The sequence below is a fragment of the Gossypium raimondii genome, chromosome 12 (assembly GCF_025698545.1).
Source record: "Gossypium raimondii isolate GPD5lz chromosome 12, ASM2569854v1, whole genome shotgun sequence".
Lineage (NCBI taxonomy): Eukaryota > Viridiplantae > Streptophyta > Magnoliopsida > Malvales > Malvaceae > Gossypium > Gossypium raimondii.
The window spans coordinates 2,207,794-2,221,927 of record NC_068576.1 but is presented as its reverse complement, the minus strand read 5'-3'; the positions used below and the strand labels follow the sequence as shown (position 1 = coordinate 2,221,927).

The following is a 14,134-nucleotide window of genomic DNA, read 5'->3' as shown; positions in this document are numbered from 1 at the left end:
AGCATGTTCACGAACAGCCAATGTTGGATCCCTCAATGCAACCCAAATAGCATCCACAAATTCAGGTACATGAACATTGAATACAGTGGAAGCATTTTCTGCCATTTCCTATAGTAATAACAATGCAATCCTTCAATAGAATTATTTTTTCAGCAAAAATAAACTAAAAGTCACTAAACAATAGAGCAATTTATCCTATAAAATCAACAAATAATCCTTTACAAGAATCCGTTCCTAAATAACAATAAAAACTCCACATCCCACGCACCTTCAAAATTAAGACAGCAGCAAAACGGCGATACTCTATTCTCTCCCCACGAAGCCACTCCAGGGCAGTTTTGACCTGAGAAATAAGAGCCGTATACTTGATAATTTTCCCTAATTACACTACAAAAATTAGGGATATACCAACAAACCTGAAACTCCACTTCATCTGCAGTCATTGCACCACCAGCTCTAGCTAGATGGCCAAGCACTTTACTAGCAAGGATGAGTATTTCAGGATCACGCTTAACCTCAAACACAGTCCGCATATAATTAGAAAACTTGGAAACCTTGGAGGCATTCTCCCCAAGTGCCACATCTATCAACTCATCGATTGCTCTTAAAGCTCCCATGTTTTGTGCAACATCGTTACTTTCCAATAAGCTTGAAATTCGGTCATATAACTGGTCCATAAAACGGGAGAATGCTTCCCCGCTAAGCTCACGAGCTTCTTCTTCCAAGTGCTTCTTCAATGCTAAAGGAGCTCCCTCCTGTTCGCAATAATGCAGAGCGAAAATTAGAAATCCATTCGATGAAAATATAATCAATTATATATTGTTGAAGTGATCTTATTGTTAATAGCTAAAGGGTTTAGTAGTACTTAGCCAAAATCCCAAGAATCAAGAAAACGGAATTACGAATTGTATACACTTTCAAAGGAGAGAGAAAGCAAGGGAGTAAAGCGGAAACAGATTACCTTAGGGTTGGCACGGGTGCAGAGGTCGGCCAGTATACGGTTGAGCGTTTCGAAGCTTCCGCCAGGCGGAACAGAGGCGGCGGGCCCACAGAAGCGGAGGCTCTGTAAAGTTGCCGCCATGTAAGACCTCCCTAAAACCCCAATCTACTGTTTATATTGTTCCAAGTTCCTCAGATCTTCGCTGAAAACATTGAACCCAACGACACTCGAAGAGACAACAACTGAAGAGGATTGCAGTTTATACTAACGATAATAAGTTTTTACTAATTATTAACAATAATGACGTTAAAATTAAGCCTTCTATGTGCACACCGCACACCACCAAGCTTTCACTTGACAAAACAGACAGAGAGCCCTTCACGACGGCCGCACTACACTTTCTTGAATTTCTGCACCTCTTTTTTTTTTTTTTAGAGACAAATTAAAAAAAATAAACTCCAAAAGTAATCACTTTTATTTTCCTCACATTATATTTTAGTCATTTATATTTAAAATATTAAATTTTAGTCACTTATATTATCATTTTATTACGAAATAGTCAATCTACTATTAAGCTACGTTACCTCCCTAACGACGGTCTTACGTGACAGTCCAAATAAATTTTAAATGACAACTTAAATGTACTACATGGTAATCTAAATTAAATTTATTTGATTAAAGAATTATTTTCATCATAACAATTGAATATCCAAGTTGACAGTTAATTACCACGTAGGACTGCAGTTAGGAAGGTAACGGAATTTAGCGATAGAGTGATTACTTTATAATAAAACGATAATATAAATGACTAAAACGAAACATTTTAAACATAAATAACTATAATGTAATTTAAAACAAACAAAAATAATTATTTTTTAAGTTTATCCATTAAAAAATTACTGATACTAACATTTAGTTACGATCGTTGAAACAACTTATAACTGCGCACAGTACAACCGACTCCAGTTAAAAATAATAATAATTTAATAATTTATGTTTATAATATTAACTAGTTTACGTATCGGAAAATCGAATATATGAAAACAATAATTGTATGTTTATAAAATCCACATATTTAAATTAATTAAAGAATATTATAAATTTTGTTGTGAACAGCACTTGATGACTTATTTTGTTGTACTTGCATATAAATCATATAATAAATAATTAGTGATTAATTTTAGTTTAAAATTTAAGATTAGTTTTAGAAGTGAGAATACAATTGAATACATGTATTTGAATTTTTCTTTTTAAAGAAAGAAAGAAAGAGCATTTTATAAAGGATTTAAATCCAGAGCGATTAAGTCGATAAATAAAATCAATTGTTAATGCCAATTTAAAAAAAAAGAAAGAAAAGGATTGAAGTTGATATTTTTACATAATAGTAGTATTACTATTAGAAATGAGTTTTGACCTTATTATTAGGCACCAATAATGGAAATCCAACTTTCAAATAGTAAAAATAAGATATTGTTATTTGTTTGTGATGCACTAGTAAAACTCATTCTAAAACAAGTTTAATGTCCACTACATTACAAAGGGCGTGTTTGAATACTTTTAATGAAATTAATTCTTTATTGTTTAAATGTCTAAAGTAATGGAAACATTAAAAGAACATTGCCTATATAGACATAAGAAGTGTTTATTATGAATAAGATAAGTACATGGTCATATTAGTGCTAAAAGTGAATAATCTTGACAAAATATAAATGAATATTATGTGTGGTGTATTTCCATTTCTAATACTAGGAGTAGTGGTTCAATCTTTGGACACCAACAATTTCATTAGAATTCGAAATACATTCGTTAATTGATAGTTTAAATTGAGAGATATCATTTTGTATGCATGATATTTATTTGTGTGGAAAATGATAAAATAAGTTACAAACATGTTAAACTAGCAGAGGGGATTGTTAGTAGTTTATAGTGTTGGTAGGTAATAATATTTTATTGTATAGAAAAGTCAAGTATATTATAATTATCGATGAATAATTATACTGTTTAGACCGATTCATTTTTAGGGTTCGTAGCTGACTCTCCCAACAATACCCATCTCCAAGGTTCGAACTTCGTTCTCTTCTTAGGAGTGCAACATACCTTACTATTGCACCCTACACTTGTTGGTGTATAGACATAACTTTTGCATGTAAAGTTATCATATATATAAAGACATAACTTTATATAAAGTTACTTATAAGACAACGTAATCTTATAAAATTGTATCTCATTAAAAGATATATCTTTATGGAAGGGAATCTTACGAAAAGATACATTTATTTAGTATTCATATAAATGACATTTCTATTACTATTAGTCAATTTTACTATTTTACTTGCAGTGTTGAGGACTTTTTTTTGTATCTTACTTGTAAGCATGTAAAAAACTTTAGCAAAATGTTCTATATGCCTTAAAGCCATCTTATTTTACTAACTTTATTTTTTATTGTCTCAATCTTTCTTATTTATTTTTTCTAACAGATGTCAAGCCCTGGTTTTCGTCATCTACGAGACCAAAACAAATCTTTCCTAAAATCATAAGAAATCCGGATGCTTATTAGGTTTGAATTTTAAGGTCAAAATATAAAATGAGGGAAATGTGTTTAAACTCAATAGCAGAAATAATTGCACTTATGTGTGACGCTACTTGGTAAAGGTATGGAGCGATCTTAAAAAGAATGTTGGTTGGTCGGTTGACAATGGTAAAACGAAAAGATTTTGGATTGATGTGTGGATCCCGGATTTGGGTCCCTTTTGCTGTCACTATCGATAGTAGTGAGAAAGTCCGAGTGCGAACATGACACATCCTGATGGAGGGTGCAACTGGATTTCTTTTGCCTCTTATCTCGGTCACTCTATGCTCCTGCGTATTGCTTCAATGTGTCCACCAAGGACTAGTTTGGGGAATGATACATGTATGTGGAGAGGAAACTAAAGTGGTATAGATTCCCTATAGCAGCTACTTACACGCAAATTACAAAGAATAAATTGGATCCTAAAGAGTTCCTATGGCAAGTCTTTTAGACGATTACTCCTAAAAGAGTGCGATAGTTACTATGGCTTTTAAGTCGCAACCGTTCGTTGACTAATATTAAGCGATGTGGAAGATCAATAACGGATGACTCGACTTGTGCTTTATGTGGAGCTAGTCAGGAAACAACCTTGAGATGCATTTCTCTTGTTCTTCATTCCAAACATTGCAGCCTTCTGTATCTCTTTTGTCGAGGCATGTTTCATCCTAGTTAATGTCTTTCCTAGTTTCTTCCGGCTCACCCTCATCGATGCCCTATCCATCTTATTGTTTTGCCTCCTAGTATCTCCAGGGCTGGTCAGATCAGCAAATTCAGAGTCCGCTGATATCATGTATCATTATGTTTATATCCCTGCCTATATCCTTGTCCCCCTCATGTATCTTATAATTTTATAACAGTATATTGCAGGACCTTAAAAAAAATATATGTGATGAGTCCTATGATGTTTGGTCTTTGTCTGTGTTATGATCCTATCAATGATTGGTGCTTTGGCTTTGGTCTGATAGCAATCATCTTCTTTTCATCCTACTGTGTAGTGCTTGCTACTTGAACTTGACTCAACTAAACTCTCTAAGACAGACAGAAGATGGTAATCAAAATGTAAAAACCAGGACAGAAGGCGGCAATGTTTGGAATGAAGAATCAGAGAAATGGTGTTGTAGGGGCCACGTAAGATTAAAATAATGAAAGTAGAGAGACTAAAGTAACCAAAAATAAATTATTCACATTTTATTCCATTCTAATACTCATCTATAATCTATATCTATAATAATATATATAAAACCACAAATTTCAAAAAAAATTAAACTAAAGAAAGTTCATCATATGATTAAACTCTAAGTAACACATATAGAAAAATTCTGAAAATTATAATTATTAGTTAAAAGAATTCGACATATAATGATATTATTATTTTTAACATTAATACGATTATAAGTTTTTATTACATCTGCTCTTTCTTATATAATATCTAAAATTATCCATAGCCCTAAAACCCTTAAATTAGGGTATAATGTGCTTCACGTCCTCCTGCACTGGTAACAATGCCGATGCCAATCGAACTAACACTCAATTAGCTGACTTTAGTTTTTTCTTTTTAACTTTTCTATAAGTTTATATTATGTGAAGCAAGCACTCTTAAAATTGTTTTTTTATCCATCTATTATTTGTTCGGTGCAAGTGAAAAATGTTTCATGTGTTTGTTTTGAAAAGAAATTCCAACGATTGGTTTTAATTACTATTATTAAATATATTTATTAATTTAATTTAAATATATTTCCTATTTATCATGAACTATTGTTATAATTACTACATATTGATTTGCCTTTTATTAAAGAAAAATTAACAACATAATTTATTTTCTTATATAGTTTATTTTATTTGATTAATTAAAATTAACAACATAGTTTATTTTCTTTTAGTTTTAAATGATATACAAATTTAAAAATATATAAGAAGATAAACTATGTATATATTCATCATTATATAGGTAACAATAATTAAAATACATTATTTAAAAACTAATTAAAATTAAATGCGTAATTGCACATGTAATATTAAAAAAAATGTATAATTGCACATGTAATACTAGAAACTAGTTATTCTTAAATGAACGAATGAATTGCTTAAACTTATTTTCTTTACTGATTTTATTCTATGCAAACCACACAGAATGAAATTTTCTTCCTATCTTTTCTTGTTTAAACTTATTTGTAATGAATTTGAGCTTATTTCCACAAAGAGAGTTGAATGTTAAGTTCGAGTGCATGGATGAATTTGTTGACTTGAGTTTTAGAAGTCTTGGTTTATGTTCTCCGTTTTTTTTTCTTTGATTTAATGATATTTCTTTCATTTTTTTTTCTAAAAATACAATAGATTTTATTATTTTAACATTTTAAAAAATAAAATAAATTATAATTTTAAAATAAATTTTAGATTAGATGAATAATGAAACTAAAAATTTTAAGATTAATATTTGATTTTTGTGTTTTATACCTACCCACCTACAGCTCGGGTGTCTTTCAAGGTTTATTAGGCTGAGTTTAGATGGACGATTAGGTGTAGTATGGTGCATTTAGCTTACTTTTTGTCTCACGCTACAGTGTCGCTATAGTATCTAATCTCACCGCCATCACTATTTTTACACTAACAGTAGGGAAACCCACTAACCATCCAAACCCAGCCTTACTTTGTCTATATATTTTTGCAAAATCTAAATATCATGAAGAAAGAAAAGATGAAAGCCAGTGACTAGTGCTGAGAAGCGTTGTTGGCTGGCAACAAGCACTAGATCGGGATGGCAAAGAGGGGAGCAGGGGAACTAAAAAGTAAAGACCGTTGACGGCCATTACGTCAACGTCGACTCGATAGAGAGAACCAAAAACCAACGATTCTAGTAAACAAAACGACAAAGAAATAACTAATTAACTATCAAACGAAATCCATGGAGTTGCACCATACCTGTGCAAAGATAAAAATGCGCACTCACCCCCTACCCTAATCACACTGAATTTAGAACATTCCCTACGCTACCCTGCGCCGGATTTCCCCCATCTTCTCTCTCTTTCTCTGTCTAATGGCCACTTCTCTGCAAGTAAACCGCTTCTGCATCCGCGCCGCTTACGATAATTTCGGCGGAAAATCCGGAGCTCTAAGTTTCCGGAAGCCTCTCACCGTCAGATGCTCCGGTGATGTTGCTTCTTCCTCTTCCGTAGCTGTGGATCTCGATAACTTCGATGCCAAGACTTTTCGACATGACTTGACGAGGAGCAAGAATTATAACCGGAAGGGGTTCGGTCACAAGGAGGAAACACTCGAGCTTATGAATCAGGAGTACACTAGTAAGTTAATCTCCAAATAGAAAAAAGGGGGAAAATCCGCTTATTTATTTAACATATAGAAAGGATTTCATTTGAATTTTGGTAGAAAGTTTGATATTTTTTGGATAAAAAAATTTCAGGTGATATCATAAAAAAGTTGAAGGAAAATGGAAACGAGTATACATGGGGAAATGTTAGGGTAAAATTGGCTGAAGCATATGGTTTTTGCTGGGGAGTTGAGAGAGCTGTCCAAATCGCTTATGAAGCCAGAAAACAGTTTCCCTATGAGAAAATTTGGCTTACAAATGAAATTATCCACAATCCAACTGTTAATAAGGTCTATACTTACTGTTTTCTCCACTACTAGTACTATTTTACTCAGATTATACTATAAAATGATACAAAATTTCTTTGAAATTAATGAATTACTGGGTTTATTAGTTTCTTTACATAAATATAGTTTTTTCTTAACTGCAGCGATTAGAGGAGATGGAAGTTGAAGTTATTCCAATTGAAGAAGGGAAAAAACAGTTTGATGTAGTGAACAAGAGTAATGTTGTGGTTTTCCCTGCGTTTGGAGCTGGAGTTGACGAGATGTTGACCTTGAATGAGAAAAATGTACAAATTGTTGATACAACTTGTCCTTGGGTAGCTAAGGTATCTTCTGCTGTAACTGGTTTGCTGTTTTAGTAATTTTTGTTTCTGTTATCAACTTTTGACCATCGAAATCACGAGTTCTTATTTCTTTTGAAGGTATGGAACACTGTGGAGAAGCACAAGAAAGGAGACTACACATCAATTATCCATGGTAAATATGCTCACGAGGAGACAATCGCGACTGCATCTTTTGCTGGAGCATATATCATTGTGAAGAATATGACTGAGGTATGTCATAAAGTGGCTAGTATTCTGTTCTTGTGTTCTTATAATTGTTTGTAAAAATTGTTTCTCCATGTTGTTTGATTTGTGGAGGCAATATATGTTTGTGATTACATTCTTGGAGGCGAACTCGATGGATCTAGCTCAACCAAAGAGGCATTTATGGAGGTATAGTCTTTGTTTTTTAGTTTCTTCATATGTAAGATGAACCTGCCATTGTGAAAATGTTCAGACGATTATCAGCTCTTTTGCAGAAATTTAAATATGCCACTTCAAAGGGATTTGATCCAGATCGTGACCTGGTAAAAGTTGGCATTGCGAATCAAACAACAATGCTGAAGGGAGAGACAGAGGAAATTGGTTAGTGGCACTCATGCACCTATCACAAAACACCTTTTGTTTGCAAGGAATTGCTATTTGAGAGTTGAGCCACATGTTACATTTTTGGTTTAACAGGAAAATTAGTAGAGAGGACAATGATGCAAAAATATGGAGTGGAAAATGTCAATGATCACTTTATAAGCTTTAACACAATTTGTGATGCAACACAAGTAAGTCAAGCATTTGTGATAGTTTGGTTTCCTTTATAAATTTTTGAATCTATTTTCTTATGGAGGACTTTACAGCATATACTGTTTCTTCACGTATTCTTGCCTCTCAACTGATTATATACCAATTTTTCTGTTAGTCATTGAATTAAACTTGATTTATCATCTTTTTCACAGGAAAGACAAGATGCAATGTATAAGTTGGTGGAGGAAAACCTGGATCTTATGTTAGTAGTCGGTGGGTGGAACTCAAGCAACACCTCACATCTTCAAGAAATTTCAGAGGACCATGGGATCCCCTCATATTGGATTGACAGTGAGCAGAGAATAGGTCCAGGAAACAGAATAGCTCACAAATTGAAAGTAAGTCTGAATCCAAACTAATCCAATTCTTAATCAACTTCTAATTATGCCAGTCAAAAAATTGCAATTTTTATTCTGACTATGCATCTGCTGTGTTGTGGCAGCATGGGGAGCTGGTTGAGACAGAAAACTGGCTACCAGAGGGTCCCATCACAATTGGTGTTACATCTGGTGCCTCCACACCAGATAAGGTAACTGTACAGTTTGGTTTACTTATAATTTGCATGAATTGTATGTCCTTTTTGTACTCCTTGCTTTGTAGGGTAGAAAAGTGAGGTTGGAAGGGGTTGTGTTTAAGAGTGAGAGAAAACATTTTCAAAAGTGTTCTGTAGGAGAGAAAGTGAGGAAGAAAATAGGAAATATGATTATTTTTTATCCTTATCAGGAAAAAACAACGACAACAACATTTTGAATAAATAAGATATATTACCTACCTAGTATATGGATGGGAAGAAAAAACATCTATTCACTCTAATGACTACCAATAAAGCCTAAATGTTTTATTCTTGTAAAGACTCGAGATCACTTGTTTATAGTATGAACTTCACAGCTTGCAACTTTATTGGATTGTAGCTAATGCAGGCAATGATCATACCGTACATGTTGTATGAGCTGATATCATGATTCTCTTTTATAACACAATCTGGTTCGTACATTATATAACAAACCCTTTTCTGCTTAATTGTATTAACCAGGTTGTCGAGGAGGCCCTCATCAAGGTGTTTGATATAAAACGCGAAGAATTGTTGCGGGTAGTATAAATATAGGTTTACAGAGGTGCATCAGCCTTTGATGCTTGTTTGGTATGCACAATCTTGTCAATATAATTAAAACAGCGAAATAGCATGTACCCTTGAACTCTAATGCTGTATGTTACTGTATATATTCTTATTTATTTATGATATATGTAAACTTTGAGTACCCATTTCACAGTACACAGATCTAGACCAGGGTGAAGAGTAGTGAACCGGATTAGCTTTCATGTGTTTTAAAGACATTGCCTTTAGTTCAACGTCTTAGTTAAATCAGCCGTCCTGTTTGATTTGAATACTAAAGAAGTTGGGGGTTTTTTTTTTCTTTTAAAGAACTTTATCTGTGTTAATATGAAGCAACCTTAGATTAGTCTATAATCTGACATTTTTAAGAGGTAACAAATAATGCATGTTTGATTTAGCCTCTAGTAAATTTGATAACGCGTAAGTGTGATAGTATTTTTTGTCATAATCGTGTTTAAAGCCTTATATTATGTTTCTGTTCTTTTATACTACCGTTTTATCCCCCAAAACATGATCCTTTCGTGCGAATAACAAAGTGGAAGATGCTCGTCTCCTGCGTTTCTCTGTTTCCCAGTTCTACGTTACAATCTCATAGTCGGTAACTAGCAAATAAACAGCTTTGCAGATCAATCTATAAAAATGATGATGATAAAAAAAAAAGAAAAGAAAAGAAACTTTCTTCCCATCGTCACAAGGACCTACACTTAAGACGCATGAGACATAGATTTGTTCAAGACCCGAGCTACCTACACAATCTAGCTGGATATTTAATAGACCACTCTTTGCATCAGGTTACATGTCCAGTCTTATAAGCATGATAGGGCTGGAGCTAGGACAAAGCTGGTACAGCCCATATTAATAATAAAACTAATATCTTATTTAAATCTAATTATAAGAATATATATATTTTTTAATTTCAGGTTTTGTAAAACACAATGAATGATGAAACTGTAAAAACACCTAAAAGCAAGGGAAAATACGGAACAACGGAATCAATCAACATCAACAACCAATCAACTTCCCAAGCTGCGGTTAGTAAAACAGAGTCATTAAAGAAATAATAAGAAAAACTCCATTGCTGACTTTCAAAAAGAAAAAACTTGTACAGATTTTGCCCCTTCAAGTGACACCAGTGCTTCAATAATAGCCTTACTCACTGTTGTTTCAATGAGCTGCTTTTTGATCTCTTTAACTCCCATGGCGGTAGACAGCCTTTATAATGAGAGTGCAAAAAGAGGGAAGACATTGACACTTCCTTTTGAGGCATTGAGATTGAGGATAAGCAACTGAAGGCACTTCTTAGCCTCTTCTTTTCACTGTCAGGTCGGAAGTTGGGGTCATGGCGCACTGCAGACGCTTTAAGAGCCTCAGGAAGAATGCAGTTGCACAATGAACCTACAAGAAGGATCCAAAAATAACAAGGTGAAGACCGACTGCTAATGACCTAAACAAGACAGGTTACTGTAGCCATTGATTCTGCTTCGGTTATAATCTATATCGGTAAATCATCTCTATCAACAATAATAATATAGCTTCAGCATAAGGTGTATATCATAAGCCTACTAAACACCTCGTGCTCTAGAAAAGTAGGAAGTAACATGTGATAAGCAACTCTCAATGGCATAAAGTAAAGAAAGGGTTGCCTAAAGTGTTGAATTAAAAATTCGGGTTAGAATAGTTCATTAAGGCTCCATCAACACCAACATATATACTAAAGCATTCAAGCAAAGATATGTTGTTGACCCCAAAGAATTTTAGGCTCAATTTATAGTACCGATTCTTGCAAGTCGATTCACCCACTTTGGTGTATGGTTCCCTGTCAGCTTGTAACATATATCTTCACAGAAATGGTTGCAGTTCTTATAAATCAAGTTATATGAGTCACCATTGTAACTTGCAGATTGGTGTTCCACAAATTCTCTTAGCTGGACAGGATCCAAGCATGTTGTTCCCATGAAAATTGATTTCCTAAACTTGAATCCGGGGCACTGTCGAGGTTCAACCTCAAATACTCCACTAGTTGGGTAGTCATGAGCTCCAAAGGCATACTCTACACCTTGAACTGTAAGCATGCAAACATCATGAGAATACTATAAAATAATGCAAAACTATGTAATTTCTTGTTTTATGAGGAAAAAAAAAAGTTTATTCAATTTCATGTCTCATGATTGACAGCCATCAGATACACTTCCTTGCTTGTTTATAGATAACCAAAGAAACCTTGAGAATACATCTTGGAATTTATGAAGCAAGGAGAAAATGAAGGATTTTACTTGTCATATCATAGTTAGTCTAAAGAAGATGAGCTCATGTCATATCATAGCAGAGCATTTATCGGTGAACAATTAGAGGGCAAATGCTAAGTTTCTGATATAATAAATCTGCACCAATTCACTGTTTGGTCCCTCCTTCCCGGCCTAACAATAGACAACAACCTTATGCTTCCCCGGTGCCAATGCGATCGCATAGTAGCAAAAGCAATAACTAGTTACTTGAGTTGCATAACGGTCTCACGCTTTTGCAAATTAAAAGAAAGATAATGACTGACATCTTTTGCATTCGAAGACTTTTAGATACCATTATAACAGTTTCAAGCCAAATAAATGCCCAAGAAAACTGATGAACAAAGAAACAAAGCTAACCTTCAACCCCAGTGTGGAAGATACCAAGACCTGCCCAATAAACATAGCCATTGACATTTGTTAAGTCATACACATTAAGGTAGACAGGAGCATTGCCAGGACTACAGCCTGCCGACTTTGCTTTCGGAAACATACAAAATTGAGTACCAGAATTGCCTCGGCGTCGAAGAGGCATAATAGAGTGCCAACCATGTTTTGGTTGCAATTTCATTGATACTGAAGAACAAATCAATACCTAGCTCCAACCTGCAGATATACAATGACACCTATATTATGTTGGGAGAAATACAAATATGCGAAGGGTTTTAATTCAGCTGACAATCTAACAGCTTTATGATCCCAATGGAAGTCATCTCTTAGTCCTCAATGCTAAAATACTCAGTTGAATGAAAATACCACAATTAGTCTAAATGAACATATAAGTACACCCCAGATCTCATAATAAATTACCATTAGATTCAAGATTTCAAGCATTACTGTATTTGGAACTTTTCTTATTTTGGACTAATATAATGCAGGCACCATTACCAAGGAAATGCAAGTCTCCATATAGACTTAAAGCAATATAAAGGGAAAAAAATTCTTTCAAAGGGGCAGATCGAAAGACCCCAAAAGATGGAGTTTAAAGAGAAACCAAGTAATGGTACTTTGCAATCTTAACACTAAACAATGAAAGTCAACTAAAAGAACATGGAGGAGCAGTGCAGCTATTTGTTGCCACTAAAGATGCAAAAACAAATCAACCAACTATAAAAGGAGCCAAACCCATGTTAGAAAACCTCCAAATCAAGCACACATTGTACACACAATGATAGAAAGGAAAAATGGAGAATAAGAAGCATGAAAGAAAGAAACAGGCCTCAGTGAAGAGAAGTGTCAAGAGAAGAGATCCATGATTGAGAACACCCCAAGGAAAGGTTAGCCAAAATGCAGGGAAAAGGCATTGTGAGGAGTCAGAGTAAAGAGAGGAGGGTGTGCTGTGAACTGAAAGGCTGAAACCCACACATTTGGCTCTGCTGTTTCTTTTGTTTCTTCTGACAAAAACCAAAGCTGGAGTTGCAGTTTACAGAAACTATTTGTCCTTTCCATTTCTTGGAAAACTTAAAATCTATAAATTAAGAGAAACACGTATAAAATTAAATTTCTAGTAAAGTATTGTTTTGCTATCATAATAAAAAAGGTTAAAATTTTTATTAGTCCCTGTAGTTTATGAAAGTTATGGATTTAATCCCTACACTTTAATTTGGTCATTTGTAGTCCTTGTACTTTTGAATTTTAAAATTTCAGTCCTCTCTAAATGATAACAATTAAATTTATTAAGTTTAGCTATTTCCAAAATCTAATGCGACAAATATATTATCATATACATACGTAATGTCATACTAGCTTGTTGTTTCCGCTTATTACTCGCTAGGAATTCAGTTAATGGATTAATGATTATCATTTCCGTCAAGACTAAAATTTCAAAATCTAAAAATTATAGAGACTTACAATAATCCAATTGAAAAATATGGATTAAACCTACAATCGTACGCATAATAAATGACTAGTAATTAGATTTAACGAAACGAGTTTAATTGTCACTGTTTAAGTCAGGGTCAAATTTTCAAAATTTAAAAATACAAAGATTAAAAGTTTCAATTCGGAAAATATAAAGACTAAAATTAATCAAATTAAAATATAGGAATTAAATCCACGCCTCACACAAAATACAGGGACTAATTGCAGAAGTTGACCTAAAAAACCCTCCAATTGCTAGAATATTTTAGTTTTCCCTTGCTTGATGCTTTTTTCATTTTCACCGGACACAGAAAGAGATATGTTTTTATGGTAAAATCTAAGTAAGGTAGATTTGAATTTAGAAAAATTTGTATATCATCAATATTTATTTTAAAATTATTTACCCATATTATTTATATATTTTTGATAATATAGTTGATAGTGTTATAAGTCTATTTGACATGACGATATTATAAATAACAATTGAGTGCATTTAATATTGTTAATATAATATATTTACGTTTCTAAATTTCTTTTACTTGTAATTTAAGTTATATTTTTATTTTACGTACATATTGCATATATGTTATTGTTATTATTATTAATAATTTCAGACATTGCCCTTCATTATTTATTATT

At 33.4% G+C, this 14,134-nt stretch overlaps 3 protein-coding genes across 5 annotated transcripts in view; 1 reads left to right on the top strand and 2 right to left on the bottom strand.

The window, feature by feature from the left end:
- Nucleotides 1-1,379, bottom strand: part of LOC105762757 (serine/threonine-protein kinase TOR) — a 13,388-nt gene extending 12,009 nt beyond the window's left edge. The window contains exons 1-4 of the mRNA XM_052624845.1: nucleotides 962-1,379; nucleotides 417-755; nucleotides 269-343; nucleotides 4-108 (exon numbers count right to left, since the gene is read on the bottom strand). Of these exons, the coding sequence (XP_052480805.1) occupies nucleotides 4-108; nucleotides 269-343; nucleotides 417-755; nucleotides 962-1,081 (639 nt within the window). The 5' untranslated portion in view covers nucleotides 1,082-1,379. The remainder of the gene's footprint in view (nucleotides 1-3; nucleotides 109-268; nucleotides 344-416; nucleotides 756-961) is intronic.
- Nucleotides 1,380-6,218: 4,839 nt separating this feature from the next.
- LOC105762755 (4-hydroxy-3-methylbut-2-enyl diphosphate reductase, chloroplastic) lies at nucleotides 6,219-9,512 on the top strand. The gene is made up of 10 exons (XM_012580638.2): nucleotides 6,219-6,808; nucleotides 6,928-7,124; nucleotides 7,265-7,444; nucleotides 7,541-7,672; nucleotides 7,760-7,834; nucleotides 7,921-8,026; nucleotides 8,123-8,217; nucleotides 8,392-8,577; nucleotides 8,682-8,768; nucleotides 9,273-9,512. Exons 1-10 carry the CDS (start codon nucleotides 6,544-6,546, stop codon nucleotides 9,336-9,338), a joined length of 1,389 nt encoding a protein of 462 aa, XP_012436092.1. The 5' UTR covers nucleotides 6,219-6,543; the 3' UTR covers nucleotides 9,339-9,512.
- Nucleotides 9,513-10,345: 833 nt separating this feature from the next.
- On the bottom strand, nucleotides 10,346-13,066 carry LOC105762756 (deSI-like protein At4g17486). 3 transcript variants are annotated; one of them, XM_052624939.1, is made up of 5 exons: nucleotides 12,855-13,066; nucleotides 12,131-12,241; nucleotides 11,996-12,025; nucleotides 11,128-11,415; nucleotides 10,346-10,748 (listed from the first exon to the last, which is right to left on the bottom strand). In XM_052624939.1, the coding sequence occupies exons 2-5, from the start codon at nucleotides 12,204-12,206 to the stop codon at nucleotides 10,507-10,509; spliced, it is 636 nt and encodes a 211-aa protein (XP_052480899.1). In that variant the 5' UTR covers nucleotides 12,207-12,241; nucleotides 12,855-13,066; the 3' UTR covers nucleotides 10,346-10,506. The 3 variants fall into 3 exon arrangements, with proteins under 3 accessions (XP_052480899.1, XP_012436094.1, XP_012436093.1); XM_012580640.2 differs by having other exon boundaries at nucleotides 12,143-12,241; XM_012580639.2 differs by having other exon boundaries at nucleotides 11,996-12,241.
- Nucleotides 13,067-14,134: the final 1,068 nt, after the last annotated feature.

Coding starts and splice junctions, on each gene's coding strand:
- LOC105762755 (XM_012580638.2), top strand. CDS start 6,544: ATGGCCACTTCTCTGCAAGTAAACCGCTTCTGCATCCGCGCCGCTTAC. Junction 7,445..7,540: donor CTTGTCCTTGGGTAGCTAAG/GTATCTTCTGCT, acceptor TTTCTTTTGAAG/GTATGGAACACTGTGGAGAA. Junction 8,769..9,272: donor GTGCCTCCACACCAGATAAG/GTAACTGTACAG, acceptor TGTATTAACCAG/GTTGTCGAGGAGGCCCTCAT.
- LOC105762756 (XM_012580639.2), bottom strand. CDS start 12,206: ATGAAATTGCAACCAAAACATGGTTGGCACTCTATTATGCCTCTTCGA. Junction 11,416..11,995: donor CTTCCACACTGGGGTTGAAG/GTTAGCTTTGTT, acceptor GCATGCTTACAG/TTCAAGGTGTAGAGTATGCC. Junction 10,749..11,127: donor GAATCGACTTGCAAGAATCG/GTACTATAAATT, acceptor TCCTTCTTGTAG/GTTCATTGTGCAACTGCATT.